At 38.9% G+C, this 22,352-nt stretch overlaps 1 protein-coding gene across 1 annotated transcript; it reads right to left on the reverse strand.

The window, feature by feature from the left end:
* Positions 1-7,107: 7,107 nt before the first annotated feature.
* Positions 7,108-21,049, reverse strand: LOC135702214 (zinc finger CCHC domain-containing protein 8 homolog). The gene is made up of 3 exons (XM_065223235.1): positions 19,985-21,049; positions 19,248-19,924; positions 7,108-7,914 (listed from the first exon to the last, which is right to left on the reverse strand). Exons 1-3 carry the CDS (start codon positions 20,889-20,891, stop codon positions 7,297-7,299), a joined length of 2,202 nt encoding a protein of 733 aa, XP_065079307.1. The 5' UTR covers positions 20,892-21,049; the 3' UTR covers positions 7,108-7,296.
* Between the last annotated feature and the right edge of the window lie 1,303 nt (positions 21,050-22,352).

Raw genomic sequence — 22,352 nt, forward strand, 5'->3', positions numbered from 1 at the left:
AAAATATTTGATTTTCATTATACATCGCATTACATTTTACTGACGTATAAATGTAACACGTATACAGTGCTATTCATTATATATCGCTTAGCAATTAACTTAGGCAGGAAGAAGTTTAATTTGATTATACCTAATTACACCCATTCAAATCCATGTCAACTCTTGCACACAGAACAGTATACCTTATGATTTGAAAAGCAATTTTCCAGCATTGAGCATGCGGAATCGCAAGCGAAGAGCACGAGCTCTTCCCATGTTCACATGGGTTACCGGTGGCATTCATTAAACATTCACAAGAACTGTAAAACTTTTCCGCCGCTTGGATAGACTAAAATAATTCGGTTATGCCAGCTGGTGCCACTCCAGGGTACTCCTTATGAGGTGTGTCTATAATATGGGCAGGCATAACCTAGCTGTGTGTTTCATTCCGCACTAGAACAGCACTCGAGCTACGCGCAAGCAAACAACTACATATTCTACTAAACTAGAAACGTATTGTAGCATTTAGTGAATTCGATACACCGTGCGGCCTTTCATTTTTTTTTTAAAAGGATTTTCTAAATGAACAACCGTGCCTAATGAAATGCCACAATCTAAACCGGTGACAAAAAGCACGGTGCGTCACTTGGTCAGAGCAAAGACCGCGTGCAATTTTGGGGAAATACCCCAATACCTACACACATTCTAGGTTCAGCACATTTCATACGCACGGCTCTATGCACAGATGCAATTTATTAGTTCTTGATGAGAATTTTAAGCCAAACAACCTAGTTTGAAGGTACACGGCATACCTACTCGTTTGTGTTACCGCATACGGACGAACTTTTCTCATTATCTGAAGTGTGTTTGGGCTTATGACTACTGATTTCTAGTCAGTTACAATAATGCAAAATAATATAGTATTGTGGCACGGTCGATAATATCGCAAAAACGTAGGTCACTCATACACAGAGGAAAATTTTCCTCAAAAGTCTGCTCGAATATGAGGAAAGTGAGGTTATGGGCAGTGGTTTTATTCATTAGAAACTAGCTCGAAAAACGCCTAAATATATGTATCTATTTACGCGACCATCGATGATCAACCGATGATGTTCGTGTATTTTGAGAACTTTTACCGATTGGGTCTCCGTAAAACTTTACAAAAATCAAGTTTAATGATTATTTAAATTAATTCATTGGTCCTTATTACCGATGTTACATCACGGTGAAGTGATAACTTATCACTAACGGTGAAGTGATTCTGATTTGATTTACATGGCAATCACTTCATCGTGAGTGACAAGTGAAGTGACACTCATAATAAGGCAGAGATGCCAGATTTACAGACATGTCTGTGAATTTAAAGACTTTTATTTTTTCACAGACATTTTTTTCGTTACAGACATTTACAGACTTTATAGTTTTTCCACAGATATTCACAGACTTTTGTAATCAAGTGAAAATTTTAAAATTGGGTTACACTGTTTTACATCTTTAGTCAAATTACACGTGCGATGCATTTTGCAACAAGTATTAGAAATTCGCTCGTTTTTAAATCCACCACACGAACGAGCTGTCACTGCTATAGAGATTAGTGACGTTTAACGATGCACCCACTAGCGCCGGGTAAAGTTGTTTATTATTTTCCTGCAGTTTTAGGGAAGAACAAAGCAGACAATGTCGCCGTTTTGTACCTGAATAAGAGTTGTAAAAATGTGAAAAAAAAAATCGAGAAAAATCAAAGAGAAACTAGAGAAAATCCCATAGCGACCTTTTTCAGAGGATCAGGTTAGATTTAAGTTAAGGAAAATCAATATAAATACTTGCACCAATCATTATGTTGAGTTCCATGTGATTTGAGGTATCGCATGATGAATTTAGGCACATCTCAGAATCTGTCCACATCCCGGGGGACCCATCTGAAACTGGTCATTGTGATCATTGGGTCTGATTATGTCCAACATTGATTTTATAGTAAAATTCTAATGTTATTTGAGGTATCGCATGATGAGTTATTGATACATCAATCTTTTACGAATTCCCCAGTGGAATCTGGAATTCACATTTTTGTTCTTATCTTATACCATAATTCAGATCGGGACAAAAATCAATAGCGATCAATTGGGACCTGAAACACATCTTCTGGAACTTGTTCCACTCAAATTGGTCAAGAAATCTCTGCGAAAATTGAGTGATTTACACTCATATGAAGTTACATACATACATACATGCATACATACACATACAGAAACATATTCCGATCCCGTTGAGATGAGTCTATTGTTATATGCCATTCGTTTCTCCGGGTCTTGGAACGAAATTGTGTTTTTCAAGTGAAAGCAAGCCTTTCGGTACAACTTGGTGTACGAGAAAGGCAAAAAGGTTGGTAATGTTGGTATCAGCAAATTGTGTTTTATTTAGCCAAGTTTTTCTCCCCCAGGTGTGAAATTATTTTGCAAAATGTAATGAATATGTCGCTTGATATATCTTATTTCAAAACTGTATTTATAAAACCGTTACAACAGTTTTAGTGTTTAGCGCCAATTCATCATACTTGGCTTCGTTGTACCGTACTCTCCATTTCTCGATGATCTTTATTTCGATATTCCTTCCGATCTGAATAGTTTCAGCAACTCTGATTAGTATGTCAGGGACGAACATGTGTAGATTTTTTTTTTTTTTATTATCTAATTTTGTAACGAATTTAGATGACTTGAGCAACAAAGTTACATGGAGCCGTTAAAGTAAACAAGCATCTACGTGCTGAAATACTTTGATAACAATAATGTGACACAGAATGCACGAAATTACACTTTTTGTTACCAGGTAAATCTTTCCCTAATAAAAATAACCATAAAAGAGAGCTTAACGACGTGTTCGGGGTATCATCCAAACCATTTGTGGGATAGTTTACCCATCCGATATACAGTTCGTTTATGGTATTTGTTTATTAGGGTTGCCATTGACAAAAAAATTAATGTTTTTGCCGAAGGTTTTTTTTTTTTTTTGAGAATCATGTCTGTCAGTGACTAAGTGATAATCAATTTGACAATATCGCGCGAAAGTCTGTCAATGACAATGCCAAATCCCAGCTTTGACCCTGATCCTGATTTATCAACTCTTTTTGAACACGAAGTATTTAGAATCGTATTAATAAGCTTACAAATTGCTCTTTTTGATTGTTGATGATTTCTCCTTATTTAGATGGGGGAAAGTTGAATCTTACACTAAGATGTGCTCATTCCCCCGCTGCTGGCGTGCAAAAGGAGCAGTACTAAGTAACTAACGGAGTTCCACACTACATGGCATATAAGATCGACTCAAATTTAAGTTTAAATTACTCAAACACTAAAAAATGTAGTTTACTTGTAGACTGAGTAAAATTTTCCGAGCCTCATAAATCTTTTCGAATATGACAAAAATCGACGAAAAATTTTCTTATTCGAGAAGTATACACTCAAAGAATAAATCACATATCCAATGGAAAATATTCATTAGAATTTCACATAACTTTCATGTGATATCATAATTGGGAATTGCATCACAAAATCCCATGAACCTTATATATCAAATGAAATATAAGTGATTTATTATATAGAACTCATGTGATCACATGAATGTCATTTGAAATTCAGATAGATATAGTTGGTTTTGTTAATGGAAAAAATGTAATGTGCATTCCCAATGGAAACTACATGAACATTTTTTTTCCGTGCTCTATTGGTGAGATATTCCGAGCTGCGATATCACAGCTTGCAAATCAACCGCAGATGTTTGTTTGTTGATTTTTGTCTACGAAAATCAAGCGTAATCTTGGGCATTGGTGAGATTTGATTTTTTGATATTTTTCCAACACTGAATATGAGTGAACTAATCCCAACTTGGAGTCGACCTCATTTGTCGTGTAATCGTAATTTATCTTTTTTATTAATTGCTTTTAACGTATATGGCGTAAATGGATGCATTCCCAATTCAATTCGTTAAAAGCAGGTCTTTTAAGCTCGAATATGGCTTTTACTGACATTTAAAATTTTGCATCTATTTCATGACCCCCCTACCCTTCTGCTAATTTTATGCAGACCAATTACATAAATTTGTGAAACTCACAGACATTTTTCGCAGACTTCTGAAAAAAAATCTGGCATCCCTGTAATAAGGGCCCTTGATTTTTCTGGAGCCCCAATATTGTTTGACATGCTAAATCATACTTCTAAAATGACCAATTTCCCATACAATATTATTATTATTTTATCTTAGGTTCATATTGCAGCATGAGGCGGAGCCATGCTTTTTAAACTGTCCTTATATTAATTCCCACCTGTGCAGTTTGCGTATATCTCCCGTTGTCCCCCATACATGCAGTCACTGCAATAGACGACGTGGTACATTACTAGCCAACCGCAAGCGATTTGTCCAAATAATTTTCCGGTAACTCCCGGTCGGTCGTCCAATTATACCGATCCGGATCGTGCAAAAGTTTGACCCAACATGAGTAATACTGCATGTGGCCCTCTTTGTATCCCGGATTTGTAGGGCGCGAACAGGACAAAATAAATTTGTCACTCACTTTATCCGAAACCGCGCCATAAATAAGCTAACGCCCGGACAGAGCGCACGTTGAAATACTGCCGTCAATATTTTATCAGTGCAGTACTAGGTTTGTCCTCCAACGGGCCCGGACCGGTTTGGCTGCACAATGGCACGCATTATGTAGTCTGCGTGTTTGCATGGCTTTGGGTCTAGGTTGACGGGAGGGTTGGCATGCTCATTTTGTTCCACGCAAATTGCTGTTTGACCCTTGGGTTTACGTTAAGCAATTGTTAGAGTAGGATCAGAGTTCACAGTAGGCTTGCATAGAGTAGTTAAATCTAGTGTTGGTACAATATCAAAAAATCTAATCTCACCAATGTCCAAGATTACGCTTGACAAGACAAAAATCAATAAGCATGCAACTGAGGATGATATTACAAGCTGTGAAATCGTAGCTACGAATAAGAAGCTAGTAAAAATGACCAGTTTCAATTCAAGCTGAACATTGCATTAGGTCCTAAGTAACATTGACAAATTCTCTTCATAGACTTTCTCTTTGCATCCTCACTGTCGTGGTAATACCCCGTTCACATTACAGCGTATATCACGTGATATACGCTGTGTTGCAATGAGCACTCATACATCTAGTTTTCACTGGAAATTCTATGTATGAGTGCTCATTGCAAGACAGCCTATATTACGTGATATAAGCTGTAATGTGAACGGGGTATAAGACATTCCCAGCTATTTTCATCATACAGATCGATGAAAGAAACTATTATTTAGCTTCTAATACGACAAACAAGACAAGAAACGGCTCTGTACGCATGTTATTAATAAAAGACAAAGGCGATGAAGAGAATCGATCAATATTACTTAGGACTTACTGCATTGTTCAGCTTGAATTCTAACCAGACCGTGGTGAGTTTGAGTTTCGTGATTTTTGCTTTACATCCGAACGTGACCCGAAACTCCATGTCACTGCTGGCAGCGGTTGCTTCGTGTCTGCCATCGGGGAAGATTAATTGAGAGATAGCAAACTATACTTACTTTCTATTTCTAAAAAAACGATGTGCAACGGAATCATTGTTGTGTCGAGTCAACTCTCAGCTTCACTTTTACACGTTGTGAATAGTCTCGTAATATCAAAAATCATTATCAAGTATAATATTTTGTTCCAATATCACGCGTGATATTGAGAGCGTATGAGAGCGGAAATATCATTTGATTGGTGATTTTGCCAACACTGGTTAAATTACAACGTTTGAATTCGTTTGTTTTTTTCATTGAAAGTCCGAAATAAGCAGTGATTATTTCTCTTTTCGTTTTGTGTCGCAAACATGTAAACATCTACTGTGTTGTACGTACCTAATAGGAACTTCAAACTCTTCGTTATCCGTTGCTTCAAGAAAATCCATGTTTCGTCAAGTGTGTGCAGAGTTTTTAACAAATGAGCAAAAACTTGAGCATGCCAACCCTGGTTGGCTGTTTGATCATATAATAGCCATCTCGTCGTCGTAGTCGTTGTCGTCGTTTATCGTTCATCCTCGCCTGTAGCTGCAGCAGAATAGTTCGACAGTGAGCATTCATAAGGGCGTATACGCGATGATCGATTCTCTTCATCGATTTTCTCTTTTGTTAATAACTCGCTAGATTTAACGTTTGTCGGTGCGTTTGCTGTTGCTTTTGATAGCCAATGCAACCTGTTACAACTCTACATTGAATAAATTCTACAAAATTGTTTCGCTTAGCTGTAGCAATGCAAAGAGAAAATCGATGAAGAGAATCGATCATCGCGTATAGGCCCTTATGCATGCTCACTGTCGAGTTCATCGTTTTAATATCAGATTGAATGCGGTCGGGCGCGCGAGTGGGTGGTGGGTACCCCGCGCAAGAAGCAAAACCACGCGACCCCATATAAACAATCGCTGCCCCGAAAGTGAGTAAATCCTGGCTTGTAATGGCTGAGGGTGGAGCATTATAGATTCATTGGGCTGTGGGATTGTGTTACATCTCGTCGATTGGCTGGCGTACGCGTGAGTTCATGTGGGACGTGCCGCGGTTCGCTGTGTGCTCATGTAGGATCTATTAATTTTGCGTAAATTTGCTAATTACTGCCAGAGGCCCGCTGACCAAGGGATTACCGAAAGCCTGGAATTAATGTTTTTCGTTGCCCATTTACCGGACTTGATTTATTCAGTTTGCACCGAACGTGATAATTCAGTTACCCCGTTGTTGTTAGTACAGATGTTACTGGGCGGCGGTGGTCATGCTAGTTAATACCCATCCGTGCAGTTCAAACACGTAGGGGAAATGGCTCTAATGTTGGCCTATGGATCTAAGATTGGGCCCATCGCTAAAAATCTGCTATTTATCAATTTTATCTAGATAAACGCGTCATTGGGACAGTACTAATGGATATTTTTGGTCACTATTGAAAATTTAGCCGATTACTGAATTTATGTATGTGCCCAAATTAGGGGCATTTAGACCGACATTACATCCATTTCCCCTATAAGGCAATTTCGGATTTAAAAACAAAAACGCTCTTCCATGTCTTCAACCGACATAAAACTACATTTATTACTGATCTTATATTACGGCTATACTTCATCTTTCAAGATGAAGGTAAAGATTTCTCACATACAAAGTGTAATCGATTTGAACGCAAAATGATGTCCCAATTCATGCTTATCTCTGTTTAATGCTAAAAAAACAGTCACACATTCACTCAATTCCACCTTCCTCACTCAACGATGCGCAATCTTCCTCCACCTGCCACTCCGGTTATCTGCTTTCACCGTCCGCCACGCCATTGTGCACACTAATGACGTTCCGCACCTTCGACAAAAGGGATTTCATCCGTTCGTACTTGCCGGTGGAGTTGGGCAAATTTTCAAAATTAATCACATCGCTAACACCTTTGGAAAATGCGTCTCCGCAAGGCAGCGTGTTGAATGGCGTAAACGGCGTCAGGATGGGCGTCCCCAGGGACATCTTTTTCAATCCCATCGAGGCGGGATCATCGATGAATGGGACTTTGCTCATTTTGATTTCGTCCAGATTGAAAAATTCCGGCTCCGGCGGACGTTCGGCACCGTTTGTGTCCGACGGAAGCGGTGGGGGCGGAGGTGGTGGTGCCATCATGCCAATCGGAAACATGCGTCGACGCGACGGCAGCAACAACGGGTAGGTAGTGGATGCTGGCGCTGATTGTGATGAGGCTCCACCCGATTCCTGCTCTTCGGCCAACCTTTCGGCCATTAGGACGTCCTCCAGGAGCGAGTCGTCATTCGTCAAGTCGGCAGGGTTTTGAACGCGGGGTGACTGAGCTTCCAGTTGCTTTAAAAGTTCTTCCTGTTTTCTTCTCAAATCGTCTAGCGACGGCGAATCGGGCCGGGAGTCCTAGAATGGTACGTACAATGTGTTTTTAGTCAAGCCGGTTTATGCACACGTTGTGTTTTAAAAAAATTGCAAAAGTTGTTAAGCAAGCCAAGACCTTCCGACTGATCTAGTTAAGTTCGGAGATCTTCTCGGTGCTGAAGTAAAAACGAACTAATTTTCCAAGCTTGTAAGAGTACGGATCGAGATGCTGGATGCTGAATGCTTTAAATTGCAGTTTCTGACAAAGTTGTCAAAGTCGCTTTCAAAATTACTTAGGCGCCTGGCAGAGTAAATGCGAGTGACCGAGCGGGAAAAAGATCTTATCAATAATTATTATTCCTTTTGCTGGTCAGCTCGGCTTCTCGCATTCACTCTGCCAGGTGCCTTCGACCTAGTGAGAGTAAAACCTCTACAGCAATTTATGTCACTTCAGGAGTTTTATTAGTTACAGGGCTGTAACAAGATTTTCAAAATTTGATCCGCGAATTCTCAAAAGAAATTCGCGACAAATAAAAAACTGTTTACATTGCTTAAAATATCATTTGTATTACTAATACATGACATGTCAAGCTTACTGTTTATAACATATTAGCCTTTTTGTCTCTCAACTCAGTGTTCTTTGAAGCACTTCCACAATTTATTTGTATGCCTGTTTCAATCCTATGCTCCAGGAAGTCAAAAAATTTCCAAGCCGAAAAATTAATAGACCGGCGAGAATCGAACCAAACCGCCTTCAATATGAACTTGCTTTGTAGCTGCGCCTTTACCGACTGAGCTAAACGGTAAAAAAAAACCCAATAAAAATACAATGATTTTCATTGTCATTGTAACCATGTTATTTACTGCCAAAACATTGGACATTTTTGTCCATTACCATAAAATCACAACGAAATTCATGGTTCACAACAATGAAAATCATGCTATTTGAGAAATTTACAGTAAAAAAGGGGGGTTGTTAAGCATCTAAACAATATAAAAAAGTGATTTTTGTCGAACAAATTTGATCCAATCACACTTATTTTCGTTGTTTGAGTATTGTATCGTTAAAAATCGAAATCTATTTTTCCTCCCGTACAATAATTTAACAATAATTTCGTTGTTTTATTATAATTGTTTTTTTTTCGGGAAGTGCTAAAAAAAAGTTATAGGTATTCAAATATTTTTGGTTTGAATTAAATGACAAAAATCACTTTTTCTGCCAACACTGCCGGTCTTCTTCTTCTTCTTCTTCGCATTTCAAGCTTATTGCTTATCGCATTTTAGCTTATTGCGTGCTCTCAACTTAGTGTTCTAGATGCACTTCCACAGTTATTAATCGTAAGTGTATATCGTGTCGTCAATCAGTGCAGTCGCGTTTTCAATTCGCTCTTAACCACGTGCGTTTTCGTGGTATTTATTTTTGCATACGCTACGTTTTTAGTCTTGTGTACTGTTTTTGTTCAAAATGAGTTGTGAAATTTGCTCACTTGATTCCTCCGTCGAAACGGTAATGTGGGAATGCGTCGGATGTACGCGCACATTTCATGCCGCCTGCGTGGGAGTGCCTGTAAAACGTGGTTCGCTTCGTAAAAATGACAAAAAGATTGACACTCAATCTTATGTCATACCGTGCTGCAGTTCGTGTCAAGTGCTAGTCACAATGAACTTTGACTTCAAATTGCTAATCGATCAGCAGGCGAAACTAACCGAAATAATAAATAATAACTCAGAAGTCACACATCGCTCCGCTCAGCAAAATAATGTTGATGTTGTGCATAAAGCGATCGATCACCTCGACACTCTGCTCACCGACATAAAAAAAAGAGCTGGCAGCGAATAAAAGCAGCGGTTCTACTGGAAATGTTATTGCCATTAAGAACCATATGACATCGCTAAATGATATGGCAATGCAGGCATCCAATAAAAGCATATCGACGTCATTACAAGCGATGACGTTAGGTATATCAAGTGACTTGAGATGTTTAAGCGATGAAGTTAATAAAATCTCAAGTCTCACTATGGACCTGACAACTAGTGCTCCAATGCGCAATAATCCAATGTTAGAGTTGGACATTCTGGACGAGCTGAAGTCATTATCAGCAAACATTATGACAGTACATAGTACTGCACCTTTGACTCTGTCTCCGGATTTGTGTCCCAGCCTGGACTCAGAAATAAACAATACAAATAAAAATAACAACAATAATGATGCCACTGACTCAGGATGGAGACTTCTTGGTACCCGGAAGGTGTGGAGACCAGATTGGACGGACTACGACGCTCGTGTATCGCGCCGCTTGAGTCAGCAAAAATTGGCTGACAAGGCTAAAAAATGGAGGAAGCAGAACACATCACGTCAAAATTTAGGCTACAACATCCGTAACAACAACATCCGTAATAACAACAACAACAACAACAACAACAACAACAACAACAACAACAACAACAACAACAACAACAACAACAGCAACAACAACAACAACTACAACAATAACAAAATCAACAACCAGCACCAAAATCAAAGCAGAAACGACAACTACGATGTTTACTTCTACAACAACAGTCGTAACAGGGATAATAGTGACATCAATCGCAGAAACATTGGACTGAATCGCGCCCACTTACTTCCGTCTGATAGAGAGCTTCTTGCAGTAGCGAAAGATCGCTTCTCCAGGCCACCGACTAATTATCGTCCAACGATGCAATTTCATCGAGGTGAAATTCTAAACCCATATCCGGAGAGCGAATCTCCATGTACCATTCCTGCGCCTAACCGGATGATTTCAGCTACTGCATGTGAGGCATGTTCAAGTTCATGCAGGCATTCGTGTTTTCGACTAAATTGACGAGTCATCTAGAGGAAAGTCCCAACGATGACAATGTTTTTGAAGAACTGGACAACTTTCACGATTTGACGACCTCTCGACAGCAGGAAGGAGAGGTAATTAATTTAAATAGTTTTAGTTTGCCGCCTAGTACTGAAGCACAAAATTTGGAATTGCATCGTAATGATGAAAGTAAGGAGTTGGTCATTTACTGTCAGAATTTTAATAGAATGAGAAGCGCCACCAAAGTGAATGAGATTTACAAGAAAGTTAATGCTTGCACTTTTCCTGTGATTTTAGGAACAGAAACAAGTTGGGATTCTAGTATTAATAACGAAGAAGTTTTTGGCGATCGTTTTAATGTTTATAGAGATGATCGCGATAAATTATTATCCAACAAAAAATGCGGTGGAGGTGTGTTAATAGCAGTTAGCGTGGAGTATGAATCTGAGCAAATTTCATCTTGCAAGAACAAGGAGTTTGACCATGTATGGGTCAAATTAATTATTGGTGATCGTGTTCATATTTTCGCGGTTGTGTATTTTCCACCAGAACATGCTAAAAAAGAAGCATTTGAAAAATTTTTTGGTCTTGCTAGCAGTATTATGTCGGAATTCGAGGCTGAAGCAAACGTTCACATATACGGAGATTTTAATCAACGGGCAGCTAATTTTATTGTAGATGACGAAAATGAATCCATTTTGATTCCGATTATGGGGGAAAATGAAACACTTCATACTTTGTTTGAAAAATGCGCAGAAATTGGATTGAATCAAGTAAATCATATAAAAAATCAAAATAACTGCTATTTAGATTTGCTATTTACTACCATGACTGACGATTTTTGCGTATCAGAGTCACCTTCTCCTCTTTAGAAAAATGAAGTGTTCCACACTGCTATTGAATATTCCATAATGATACTTGAAAAAACCGCAATGGTGGATAATAATTTGTCAGACCCCTATTTCGATTTCAGTAAGGCAGACTATGGAGCTATCAAAAATAAATTGAACAGTATAGATTGGCAACTTGTAATCCGTAGTCATGATACAGAACATGCAGTTGATGTATTCTATCAGATTATTTATTCTATTCTAGAACAGACAGTGCCCATGAAGCAAAAGAAAAAAGCCAATGCAAAAACACCAATATGGTACAATAGACAGATAATAAATCTTAGAAACAGAAAGCAGAAAGCTCATAAAGCGTACAAGAGAAACAAAAATGATGAAAATTTTACCTATTATCTTACTATTTGTGACCAACTTAATTTAGAAATTGAAAATGCATATGAAGAGCACAATAGAAAGATTGAAACTAACATTAAGTCAGACCCAAAATCCTTTTTTAACTATGTTAAAGAAAGGCAAAAATCCAAGAGCTTTCCATCCAAAATGCAGTAAGTTGGGCAATACTCCTAGTCAGATTAGTAACTTATTTGCTGACTTCTTTCAGGACGTTTATACAATTCATGATGAGAATGAGCGAGATTATCAATATTTTTCGTATCTCCCCGAGCCAATGAAGAACATCGCAGTGGATAATTTAACTCTCAAGGAAATTATACGTGGTCTTGAAACCTTGGATGCTTCAAAAGGTGCTGGACCGGATGGTTTACCTCCTATTTTTTTAAAGTCACTTTCGAAGGAGCTAGCAAAACCTTTGTTCTGGCTGTTTAATTTATCCTTGGAGTCGAGTGTACCTCCTCCGATTTGGAAGGAATCATTTTTAATTCCAATTTTTAAAAGTGGTAAAAAGTCTGATGTAAAAAATTATCGTGGAGTTGCTATATTATCAAGCATTCCTAAATTATTCGAATCCATCATTAATGACAATGTATTCTTACAGATTAGGTCGGTAATTACTAGCAAACAGCACGGATTTGTTAAAGGACGATCTACAACTACCAACTTGATACATTTTGTGTCATACTGTTTAAACTCAATGGATAAAAGAAATTATGTAGAAACGCTATATACTGATTTCAGTAAAGCATTTGACAGAGTTGATATACCACTCTTGCTTTTTAAGCTATCCAAATTAGGCTTCAGTCCTAGGCTACTGAAATGGATCGAGTCGTACTTATCAAGGCGGACGCAAAAGGTAAGATTTGAAGGAAATCTGTCCACCATAGTTAATGTAACATCTGGTGTGCCACAAGGTTCACATCTTGGTCCATTACTGTTTATTTTATTTGTCAACGATATAGAACATATTTTTAAATTTCTTCATGTTTCTATATATGCTGATGACATGAAACTTTTCATGGAGATATCTAAAGCACCTGATCTTCAAATATTTCAACAAGAAATTGACGTTTTTTACACATGGTGTAAGAAAAATTTGTTAGAACTAAATATTAATAAATGCAATTCTATATCGTTCACAAGAAAGCAAGCTGTAATACACGACACAATTACTCTTGGCCAGAAAACAATCCAAAGATCCTATCAAGTCAGAGACTTAGGTGTTATCCTCGACTCCAAGTTAACTTTTGCTGATCACTACAATAACATTATCTACAAAGCAAGCAACATGCTCGGGTTCATTAAAAGATTTAGTTTGCACTTCAATGATCCCTACACAATCAAAACACTTTACGTAGCATATGTGAGGCCTCTTCTCGAATATTGTAGCATAGTTTGGGCTCCATATCATGATACACATGTAAACCGCATTGAATCAGTTCAAAAGCAGTTCTTGTTGTTCGCTCTAAGAAAGTTGGGTTGGACGAGTTTTCCACTTCCATCTTATGAATCGCGTTGTATGCTAATTAATTTAGATGAGCTCAAAAAGCGAAGAGAGTTCGCAATGATTGCTTTTATAAACGATGTGATTTCGCAAAGAGTTAACAGTCCAGAGATTTTGGAAAATATCAATTTTTATGCTCCCACTCGCTCACTGCGGAATAGAAATTTGTTTAGCATCAACAATCAAAGAACAGACTATGCCAAAAACAGCCCATTGAATAGAATGATGTCTTGCTATAATACATACTGTGAATATATTGACATAACAATGAATAAAAGTACGCTTAAAAAAACTTTCTTCACGAGGTTAGCTAGGCATCAATAATAAAATATAAATGCTATGCAAGTAATTGAAGTAAAATTGTAACAATTAGCGTTTAAGTAAAACTGTAGAACGGTCTACACTGATTGACGACTAATAAATAATTGAGAGCTTTCGATGCCTGTACCATTTTTGCATTAGTATAATTGTGTGGCAAGTACAATCATACTCTATGCCCAGGGAAGTCGAGAAATTTTCCAACCCGAAAAATTCCTAGACCGGACCGGGAATCGAACCCAGCCACCTCCAGCATGGTCTTGCTTTGTAGCTGCGCCTTTACTGACTGAGCTAAGGGAGGCCCCAACACTGCCGGTGGGAGTCAGATTAAAAACTGAAATAATTTCATACGCGTAGTTAGAAAGGAGGGGGCTTACGATACACAGTTTTTGATGAAGTGTAAATATTTAATATCCACTTGTCCGCACAGTTGTTAGTAAGGTTTGAATTATTAGCAGTTGAAAGACTTCAAATTTCAATATTAAGCTTTTATTTGAAATATGCTCCCATATAGAAAACACATACGTAGTCCTACGTCAAAAACCAAAAGCAGGAGACAAAGAAAATTCAGTCGGATTTCACTCGTTGGACTATCTTCAAGTGGGCTACGTTGGGCTGTAGCCCACCCAAATCAAAGTCCAGCGTAACATCTGAAAGTGCTGATTCCTTTTCAAAATTTCGACCGAATTCATGCCAAAACCGGAGTGCAGTAGCAGGTTTCTGCATTTTCGAAACAAAGAAAAGAAAATGAACTCTCCGCAGAATCGCTTCATTTCGAGCAATATCATTTTCGTGTAAGTCATCGTGTTTCTTGTTATCGAGTCAAGATGAACATTCCTCTTTTTAAACATGACTTGTTTCGTTCGACAAGTGCTTCAGTTCATTTCATTTGAAGCAAAGACTCGTTTCAATTAACGCAATGAATGACTCGAAAACTTCGTTTTTTCCACTTTCACATCAATTCGGGGCTCATTCGACTATTCACGACTTGACGTCGCAGGCATCAAAATGTAGTATCCGAATAGTATCCGCACAATATCGGTTGCCGATAGGGATGGCATCCGGATTATATGTAGTAATACCAACAATCAATTCGAAACCATCGAAAAAATTGGCTCACTACTTGACTAGCCTATTGGTCCCAAGCAAATCGACTAACGTAGCCCATTCTAGTATAAATTCCAGTACTACACTATGTTTGTTTTGATTCGCTATGGAAGTTTGACAGATAAAATGAGGGGTTAGTGGATTTTCATATGTTTCGAGGGGTGAATCGATTAGCTTGGGACCGAAGATAGTACCAGAGCTGAGCCAAAAAGTTGAGCTCGTTTCTTCGGGACCTTCTGGTCTTAGAGTTACCTCTATGGTAATACTATATTATTTTATATTAAACGAAAATTAAATTTACGATGCCATTCTGGAGTCCAAGATGGCAGCCATTGGGGTCGGGGAAAGTCTCAAATACCCTACAATAGGGTATTTTCGGAACGGGCATGTCGCGTAGATGCTGAAAATCAATATCCGACGTCATTTTGGAATTCAAGATAGTGGCCATTGGTTTTATGAAGTGTCAAATACCCTAAGATATGTTTACTTTCGGAACGGGAACAACGCGTCGATGCCAAAAATCGATATCCGACGCTATGTTGGAATCCAATATGGCAGCCATTAGGATTCAGAAAGTGTCAACTATCTTACAATATGGGTATTTTCGGAACGGGGATTTTCGATGCCATTTTGGAATCCAAGATGGTGGTCATCAAGTTTCATAAAACGTGTCAAATACCCTAAGATATGATATCCGATGCTATGTTGGACTCCAATATGGCGGCCAAAGCGTTTCAGAAAAAGTGTTAAATACCCTCAATATGGTTAATTTCGGAACGGGGACAACGCGTAGATGCCAAAAATCGATATCAGATACCACTTTGGAAATATGGCGGCCATCAGGGTTCAGAAAGTGTCAAATACCCTACAATATGGATATTTTCGGAATGGGGACAACGTGTGAATACCGAAAATTGATATCCGATGCCATTTTGGAATCCAATATGGCGGCCATCAGGTTTCACAAAAAGTGTCAAATACCCTAAGATCTGGGTATTTCGGAACGAGGACGACGCGTAGATGCTGAAAATCGATATTCGATGCCATTTGTAGGCTATTTGACACTTCTTTTGAAATCGGAAGCCACCATCTTGAATTTCAAGATGGCGTAGGACATCGATTTCTTTCTTCTAGATGTCATCCCGATTCCAAAAAAAACCCACATTGATCGGTATTTGACCGTATTTCAAAGTTTTTCTGAACCAAAGCCGCCATCTTGGTTTTCTAGACAGGATATTTGACACTTTTCCACATCTAGGCGTTACCCTGATTCTAAAAAAAACCGTTTGTATGGGTAATTTGAAAGAATTTACAACTTTTTCTCAAATCGGAAGCCGCCATCATGGATTTCAAAATGGCGTCAGATATTGATTTCCATTCTCCAGACGTCGCTCCGAATCCAAAAATACCCATATTGATGGGACGGCATTAACATTTCCCATTTTTTCTGAAGTGGAAAGCCATATTGGATTTAAAAATGGCGTCGGCTATAGATTTCCGGCCTCTAGATGCCATCCCGATTCCAAAAATAGCTATATTGATGGGTATTTGACAGTATTTCCCACTTAATCAGAAATCGGAAGCCATCATGGATTTCGAAATGACATTGCTTATCAATGTTGATCTGTATACTTCATACCGATTACAAAAATACCTATATTGATGTGTATTTGACTATATTTCCACTTTTTCGTAAATCGGAAGCCGCCATCTTCGATTTCAAAATGGCGTCGGATATCGATTTTCATCCTCTAGACATCATCCAGATCCCCAAAATAGCTTTATTGATAAGTATTTGACAGTATTTCCCACTTTTTCTTAAACTGGAAGCTGCCATCTTGGATTTCAAAATAGCGTCGCATATCAATTTTCGATCTCTAGGCGTCACCCCAATTCAAAAAGTACCCATTTTGATGGGTAAACAAACCACCCGACAATGATAAATTTGGCATCCACGTGCACAGATCTATGCGCATACGCTTAAAAATGAACCGAGTGAACAAACAACAAAAGTCATAAAACTGCACGAATTTGGATCAAACAGCTTCGCTTCAATGCAAAAGTAAGTTCATTTGACAATGAAAGAAGAAATGAAGACTAGTCAAGCCAAAACAAACCGCATGAAAACTGATCGAAACTGGTTCTGTTGATGTTGAAGGGGATATGCTCGAAGAGAAGACAGAATGACTTTCAATTGAAAGTGATGGTCGATAGCTTCATCGTCGCTTGACGATTTTCGATTTAAAGTGACTTCGTGGGGCCCTGGTAATGACACAGATTATTTCAATGCGAAACAACGAGTTGCTTCATTGATGGTGAAGGTGATGGTGACCGAGGGGTGAAGCTAATTTCTGACTTTATCACTCACTTTCAAATTGCTCTGATGAGATTGAGCAAGTATTTTTGAATACCCAAACAACTCGAGAGATGGGAAACTCCGAAGTTATTTTAGTCTTTATCTTTACATTCATTTATATAAGTGAAGGGCGGAAGGTACTCCGTAAGCCCATCTCCATATCCAACTACGCCAAATGTTTTTGGCGGAGCAAATGTTTTTGAATACATCTGAACATACCAACTTGATAAAATCAGAAACACCGAAATTATTGCAGTTTGAAGCTTAACTTCCATTAATATGAGTGTGGGGGCGGGGTATAGTAAGGTCCCTCTCCTCTCCAACTATGACTATGAGATTGATAGTTTTTTTTTTTTAAAGAAACTCCGAAGTTATTTCAGTTTGAAACTTTACTTCTATTGCTATGAGTAAGAGGGGCGTGGCACCCTCCCCCCTCCCCCTCTTTCAACTTTGCATATGAGATTAATAAATTGTTTTTGAATAGTTCAATAGTTTGAATATACCAAGTCGATAAGACAATCAACTCCGAAATTATTTCAGTTTGGAATCTGACTTTCATTGGCACACCGGCAGTGCTGCCAGGAAAAGTGATTTTTGGAATTTAATTCTAAACATCGATCTTTGAACAGTATTTGTACTTTGATAAAAATAGTATGGTATCACGTACAATTGAAATGTGTTTAATTATACCATGACAGCTCATAGTAAAATTAACCGATATGTCTTTCAATTCTATTATGTTGTTAAGTTAATTACTATGCTCCCCATAGAATTTCATGAAGTATTGTTAATAACATTCATGGTCAAAAAATACGTCAAATTTACCATGTTCCTTGTGAATATGGTAACATCAAAAGAAATGCTGATTGGTTGGAAAACAAAACGATTACTATTTCACTGCTAACCGTCGTCTTCATAGATTATTGCATGATCGCCATTTTGTAAAAAATCATTCGACAAGTGCGCATCAGCGGGTATTTTTCAGGTTGCAGCTAGAGTTGAACTATTGAATCATTTCTGGAATCATTACTGTTGTAGAGGTAAAACTCATTAACGGTAAACAATTTTAATTTAATTAAGGTTTGTTTGTGTGGAAGCTAGATCCATTTATTTATGCCAATTGGTAACCAGTAAAAATTATTTAATATACTGAGTTTTTTCTACCGAGCTCGGCTGTGCAAACCTCGGCAAAAATAAGTTTCATTTGATTGCTGAGTCTCGAATAATGCTTAGCTGAATCTCAGCAAACAAATGAAATGTTTGCTGAGATCTCAGTAAAACTTTTTTTGCCGAAATTTGCACAGCCGAGCTCGATAAAAAAAACCAAGGGTGTATAATTTTTAACATTAGATTTTTGACAGGTTTTGAACCATATGGAATAACGGACACTAACATGCAATTTGATAAAAGCGTCGTGATCTGACCGATTCCGCCTTACGAGCAAAAAAAATCAGTGTCCTTATTCCGCGCATGAGATTTTGTTTTGTAATTCACTTTATATGCATGTTTGAATTCAAATAATTGTTCAAATACTTTAAACACACCTGTCCATAAAGGATGCGTACCATATTTCAAAAAGAATCACGGCTTTGGAACGAAAATATAACATAGCATAACCACTCACTAGGCCACAGAAGCATAAAGTAAAGACGCGCATTTGCAATAATTTTTCTCTACAAAACACGGAATATTTATAGCTTCCTGTATTTTATGTAGCACTCATTTTGAAACCACAAGCAATGAAACTCGTAACAAATTAGACTCAATTTACCGTTTGATTGACACAAATCTTTCGTTTTGTTCCGAATGCGCGGAATTAGGCACAGCGCAGAATTATGGCGGTTAACGTTTACGGTTATGATTAAAAGCAGGGCTCACCAGCGAAAGCATAACCACACGACTGTAAGTACATCTGAACAAAATCTTATATATTTGATCAGCACTCGAAAACAGATCACAAATATACATGATAGCTTCTACAAAAAACCTGAAACTTAAAAAAAATCTTCGTTACTTACGTCCAAACAGATCACTTCCGTCTCCTCCTCCACCAGTATCAAGCTGTCGTCATTGTAATTTTTCTCATTTCCGTTCCTATTCGGCTGTTGTTGCTGTTCCTCTTCATCGTCGACCTCTCCTTCTTCCGGTTCATCATCCACCACCTTCGGCCGACCGGTAACGCTTCCGTTAAACGATGGCAGTGAACTTGACTGGCTATCGGCGCAGATACGCTCCAACTTGTCGCAATCGCCCACCGAGTCCACTGTCATAAAACTGTCCTCTTGGTTGTCCAAATCCATATCGGCTGGATCCCGATCGGTATCCGCATGTTCAGTACTCTCCAGTCGTAGTTTTTTCCTCCGATACCCTTGCACAAGCGTTCCCTCCAGATTCCTGATCATTTCGTCCCGGCTCTGATGACCCATTCGTGGGGGAACACCGTAAAACTTAGAATTATCAATATAACCATCGCCCGAATCGATGTTGAAACCGGGAAAGCTGATAATCTTTCGGACGTCGTACTTCAGCTTGACATTGTCCACTTCGCCATCGCTTTCGTCCGAGTCCTGAACGGCGTTTCCGTTCGAATTGAACAGCTGCAGTCCGGAGTGGGTAATTATTGCATCCTCGAGCCAGCCGGGAGGGTAACCGTATAGTCGCATACGGTAAATGTGCACCGGAAGATCTCGTTTTCCTGTAACAAATCAAATCGATTAGCTTGGCTTCCGATAAAACCACACCATCAGCAACTTACTCAAACCGAGGGCTTGGCGCAACTCAGTCGACATTCGACCAGGTACGATATGTCCATACTTCTGCTCCAGATCCACGTGGTATCGGTCTTTTGTTTTCATGAACGCTTGCTTCATCTTATCGATTTTGGCAAAGTTCCGTGGCTCCTTACAATCCTTTAGCCCATGGTCGCCGTCACAGTTCCAACAGAGCTGCCTCGGTTTCGGTCTCTTGGTGGCACTTTCTGCCGCTGCTGAAGGTGAATTGTCCAGTACCTTTTGAAGAGCTTTCTTGTAGCTGGGAATGATCGGACCTCCCTTGGCCGTTTTGGCCGGTGTTGAATCTATGACGAACATTCCATCGGTATCGTCTTTCGCGTCAGTATTTTCCACTTTCAGCAGCGGTGTAACGCATTCCGCTAAAGCCGACGGTGCCGACGAAACCTGGCGATGACTTTTGGTAAGTACCTGAAGGGAAACTAGATCCGCTTGTTGAACAACTTCCACCTCTTCCCCGCCCATCTTAAGCTGAAACGTTGTCTTGAGGTATTCCGTAAGTGAACCTTTGAACAGGTCGAACAGTTCCTGATCCCGAAACTTCATACTCAGCAGCAAGTTATCATTCATCTTTTCCGCTGGGATGGGATGCTTTTCCAGCTTTTCGCTCGATTCCGTTCGATTACTTATGTTAGGAGGAGGGGGAGGCGTTGCGAGGGAAATGCTACTACTGTTATGTCTGGATTCCTCACCTTCGGGGGTTCGTCTCAACGGTGTGGAATGTGATGGGTTCTGTTTTGGAGATGCATCGTCATCATCCACGGTAACTATGAGGATTGGCTTTTCCTGGATCTGAACGTCGCTATCATCGCCATCGTCGTCGTCGCTGGGAATTTCAAGGATCTCGTCTTCGGCCTTGCGCTTCGTTCCCATGGCTACGGTGCTGTTTAGCGGGATGTTCCAAGGACAAGGTGACTGCACGTACACTTTCTAAACTAGGTGAATGTTAGATTTCTGGAAAGAAATCTTCGGAAAATTATTGAACACAATAATTTTGCACAAACACGATACTTTTAATACGCGCTCGATGGTGGCCTTTTTGTTTTGACAGAATAGGGAATGGGGGCGAAAGTGCGTGGAAATTTTCATCTGACTTCACACTATTTTTCACAACGGTAGGACTGTGCGATTTTATATGAATAGATCGGAAAGTTGCGAAATATCTCGCGTAGCATTTGAAAACGGCACAAAAGTAGAGCATCCCATTTCACGCGAACCGAAGTACTCGAACACTGAGGCAAATGGACGTAAGAATTCCATAAGATCCGCTTATGAATTTTATACCCCGGACAGACTATGGCTTATATCATGTAATATAGACTGTCTTGCAATGAGCACTCATACATAGGATTTCCAGTGAAAACTAGATGTATGAGTGCTCAATGCAAGACAGTCTATGTTACATGATGTAAGCCATAGTCTGTACGGGGTATTAGCCACAATAAATCAGTATGAATTTCACTGATTTGCCTTATGAAAAATAATGATGACAAAAAAATAATAAAATGAAGCATGGACGATGAGATTGCGAGGCCTGTGTGTTGAACACTCGTCTTTCAACGCTTGGGAAAATTAAAGGATTATAGGTGTATAATACCCCGGACAGACTATGGCTTATATCATGTAATATAGGCTGGCTTGCAATGAGCACTCATACATCTAGTTTTCACTGGAAATCCTATATATGAGTGCTCATTGCAAGCCAGCCTATATTACATGATATAAGCCATAGTCTGTCCGGGGTATAATACCCCGTTCACATTACAGCCTATATCACGTAATATAGGCTGTCTTGCAATGAGCACTTATACATAGGATTTCCAGTGAAAACTAGATGTATGAGTGCTCATTGCAAGACACCGTATATCACGTGATAAACGCTGTAATGTGAACGGGGTATTATGAACTTCTTAAGATTTTTTCTTGCTCCAATGCATGCAAACCAACAATATCATTGGGAAGGGGAAATTCTCCCCTTTCCGATGGTGGTATTAGTTTGCTTACTTTTCTTCCTAAGTGTTATTTAGGTATTTCGGTATAGTTTTTTTTAATACCCCGTTCACATTACAGCGTATATCACGTGATATACGCTGTCTTGCAATGAGCACTCATACATCTAGTTTTCACTGGAAATCCTATGTATGAGTGCTCATTTCAAGACAGGCTATATTAAGTGATATAGGCTGTAATGTGAACGCGGTATAAGGAAGTCACCAGGCATGGAACTTAATTTAAATTTATTTACATTCATTTGCCTCTAACTTTTTTCATTACCAGAATTTTGTAAAATAATGTATGAAGCTTTTGTAGGTTTTAAAATGAGCTACAACTTTT

The sequence above is a fragment of the Ochlerotatus camptorhynchus genome, unplaced genomic scaffold (genome assembly GCF_037179485.1).
Source record: "Ochlerotatus camptorhynchus isolate MF236.1 unplaced genomic scaffold, CSIRO-AGI_Acam_v1.1 ptg000188l, whole genome shotgun sequence".
Lineage (NCBI taxonomy): Eukaryota > Metazoa > Arthropoda > Insecta > Diptera > Culicidae > Ochlerotatus > Ochlerotatus camptorhynchus.

Bases quoted from the DNA above. Each gene is read 5' to 3' on its own strand.
- LOC135702214 (XM_065223235.1), bottom strand. From the start codon at position 20,891: ATGGGAACGAAGCGCAAGGCCGAAGACGAGATCCTTGAAATTCCCAGC. The intron at 19,925-19,984 runs GTAAGTTGCTGA...GATTTGTTACAG, and splicing joins GCGCCAAGCCCTCGGTTTGA to GAAAACGAGATCTTCCGGTG. The intron at 7,915-19,247 runs GTAAGTAACGAA...GTACCATTCTAG, and splicing joins CGGAAGTGATCTGTTTGGAC to GACTCCCGGCCCGATTCGCC.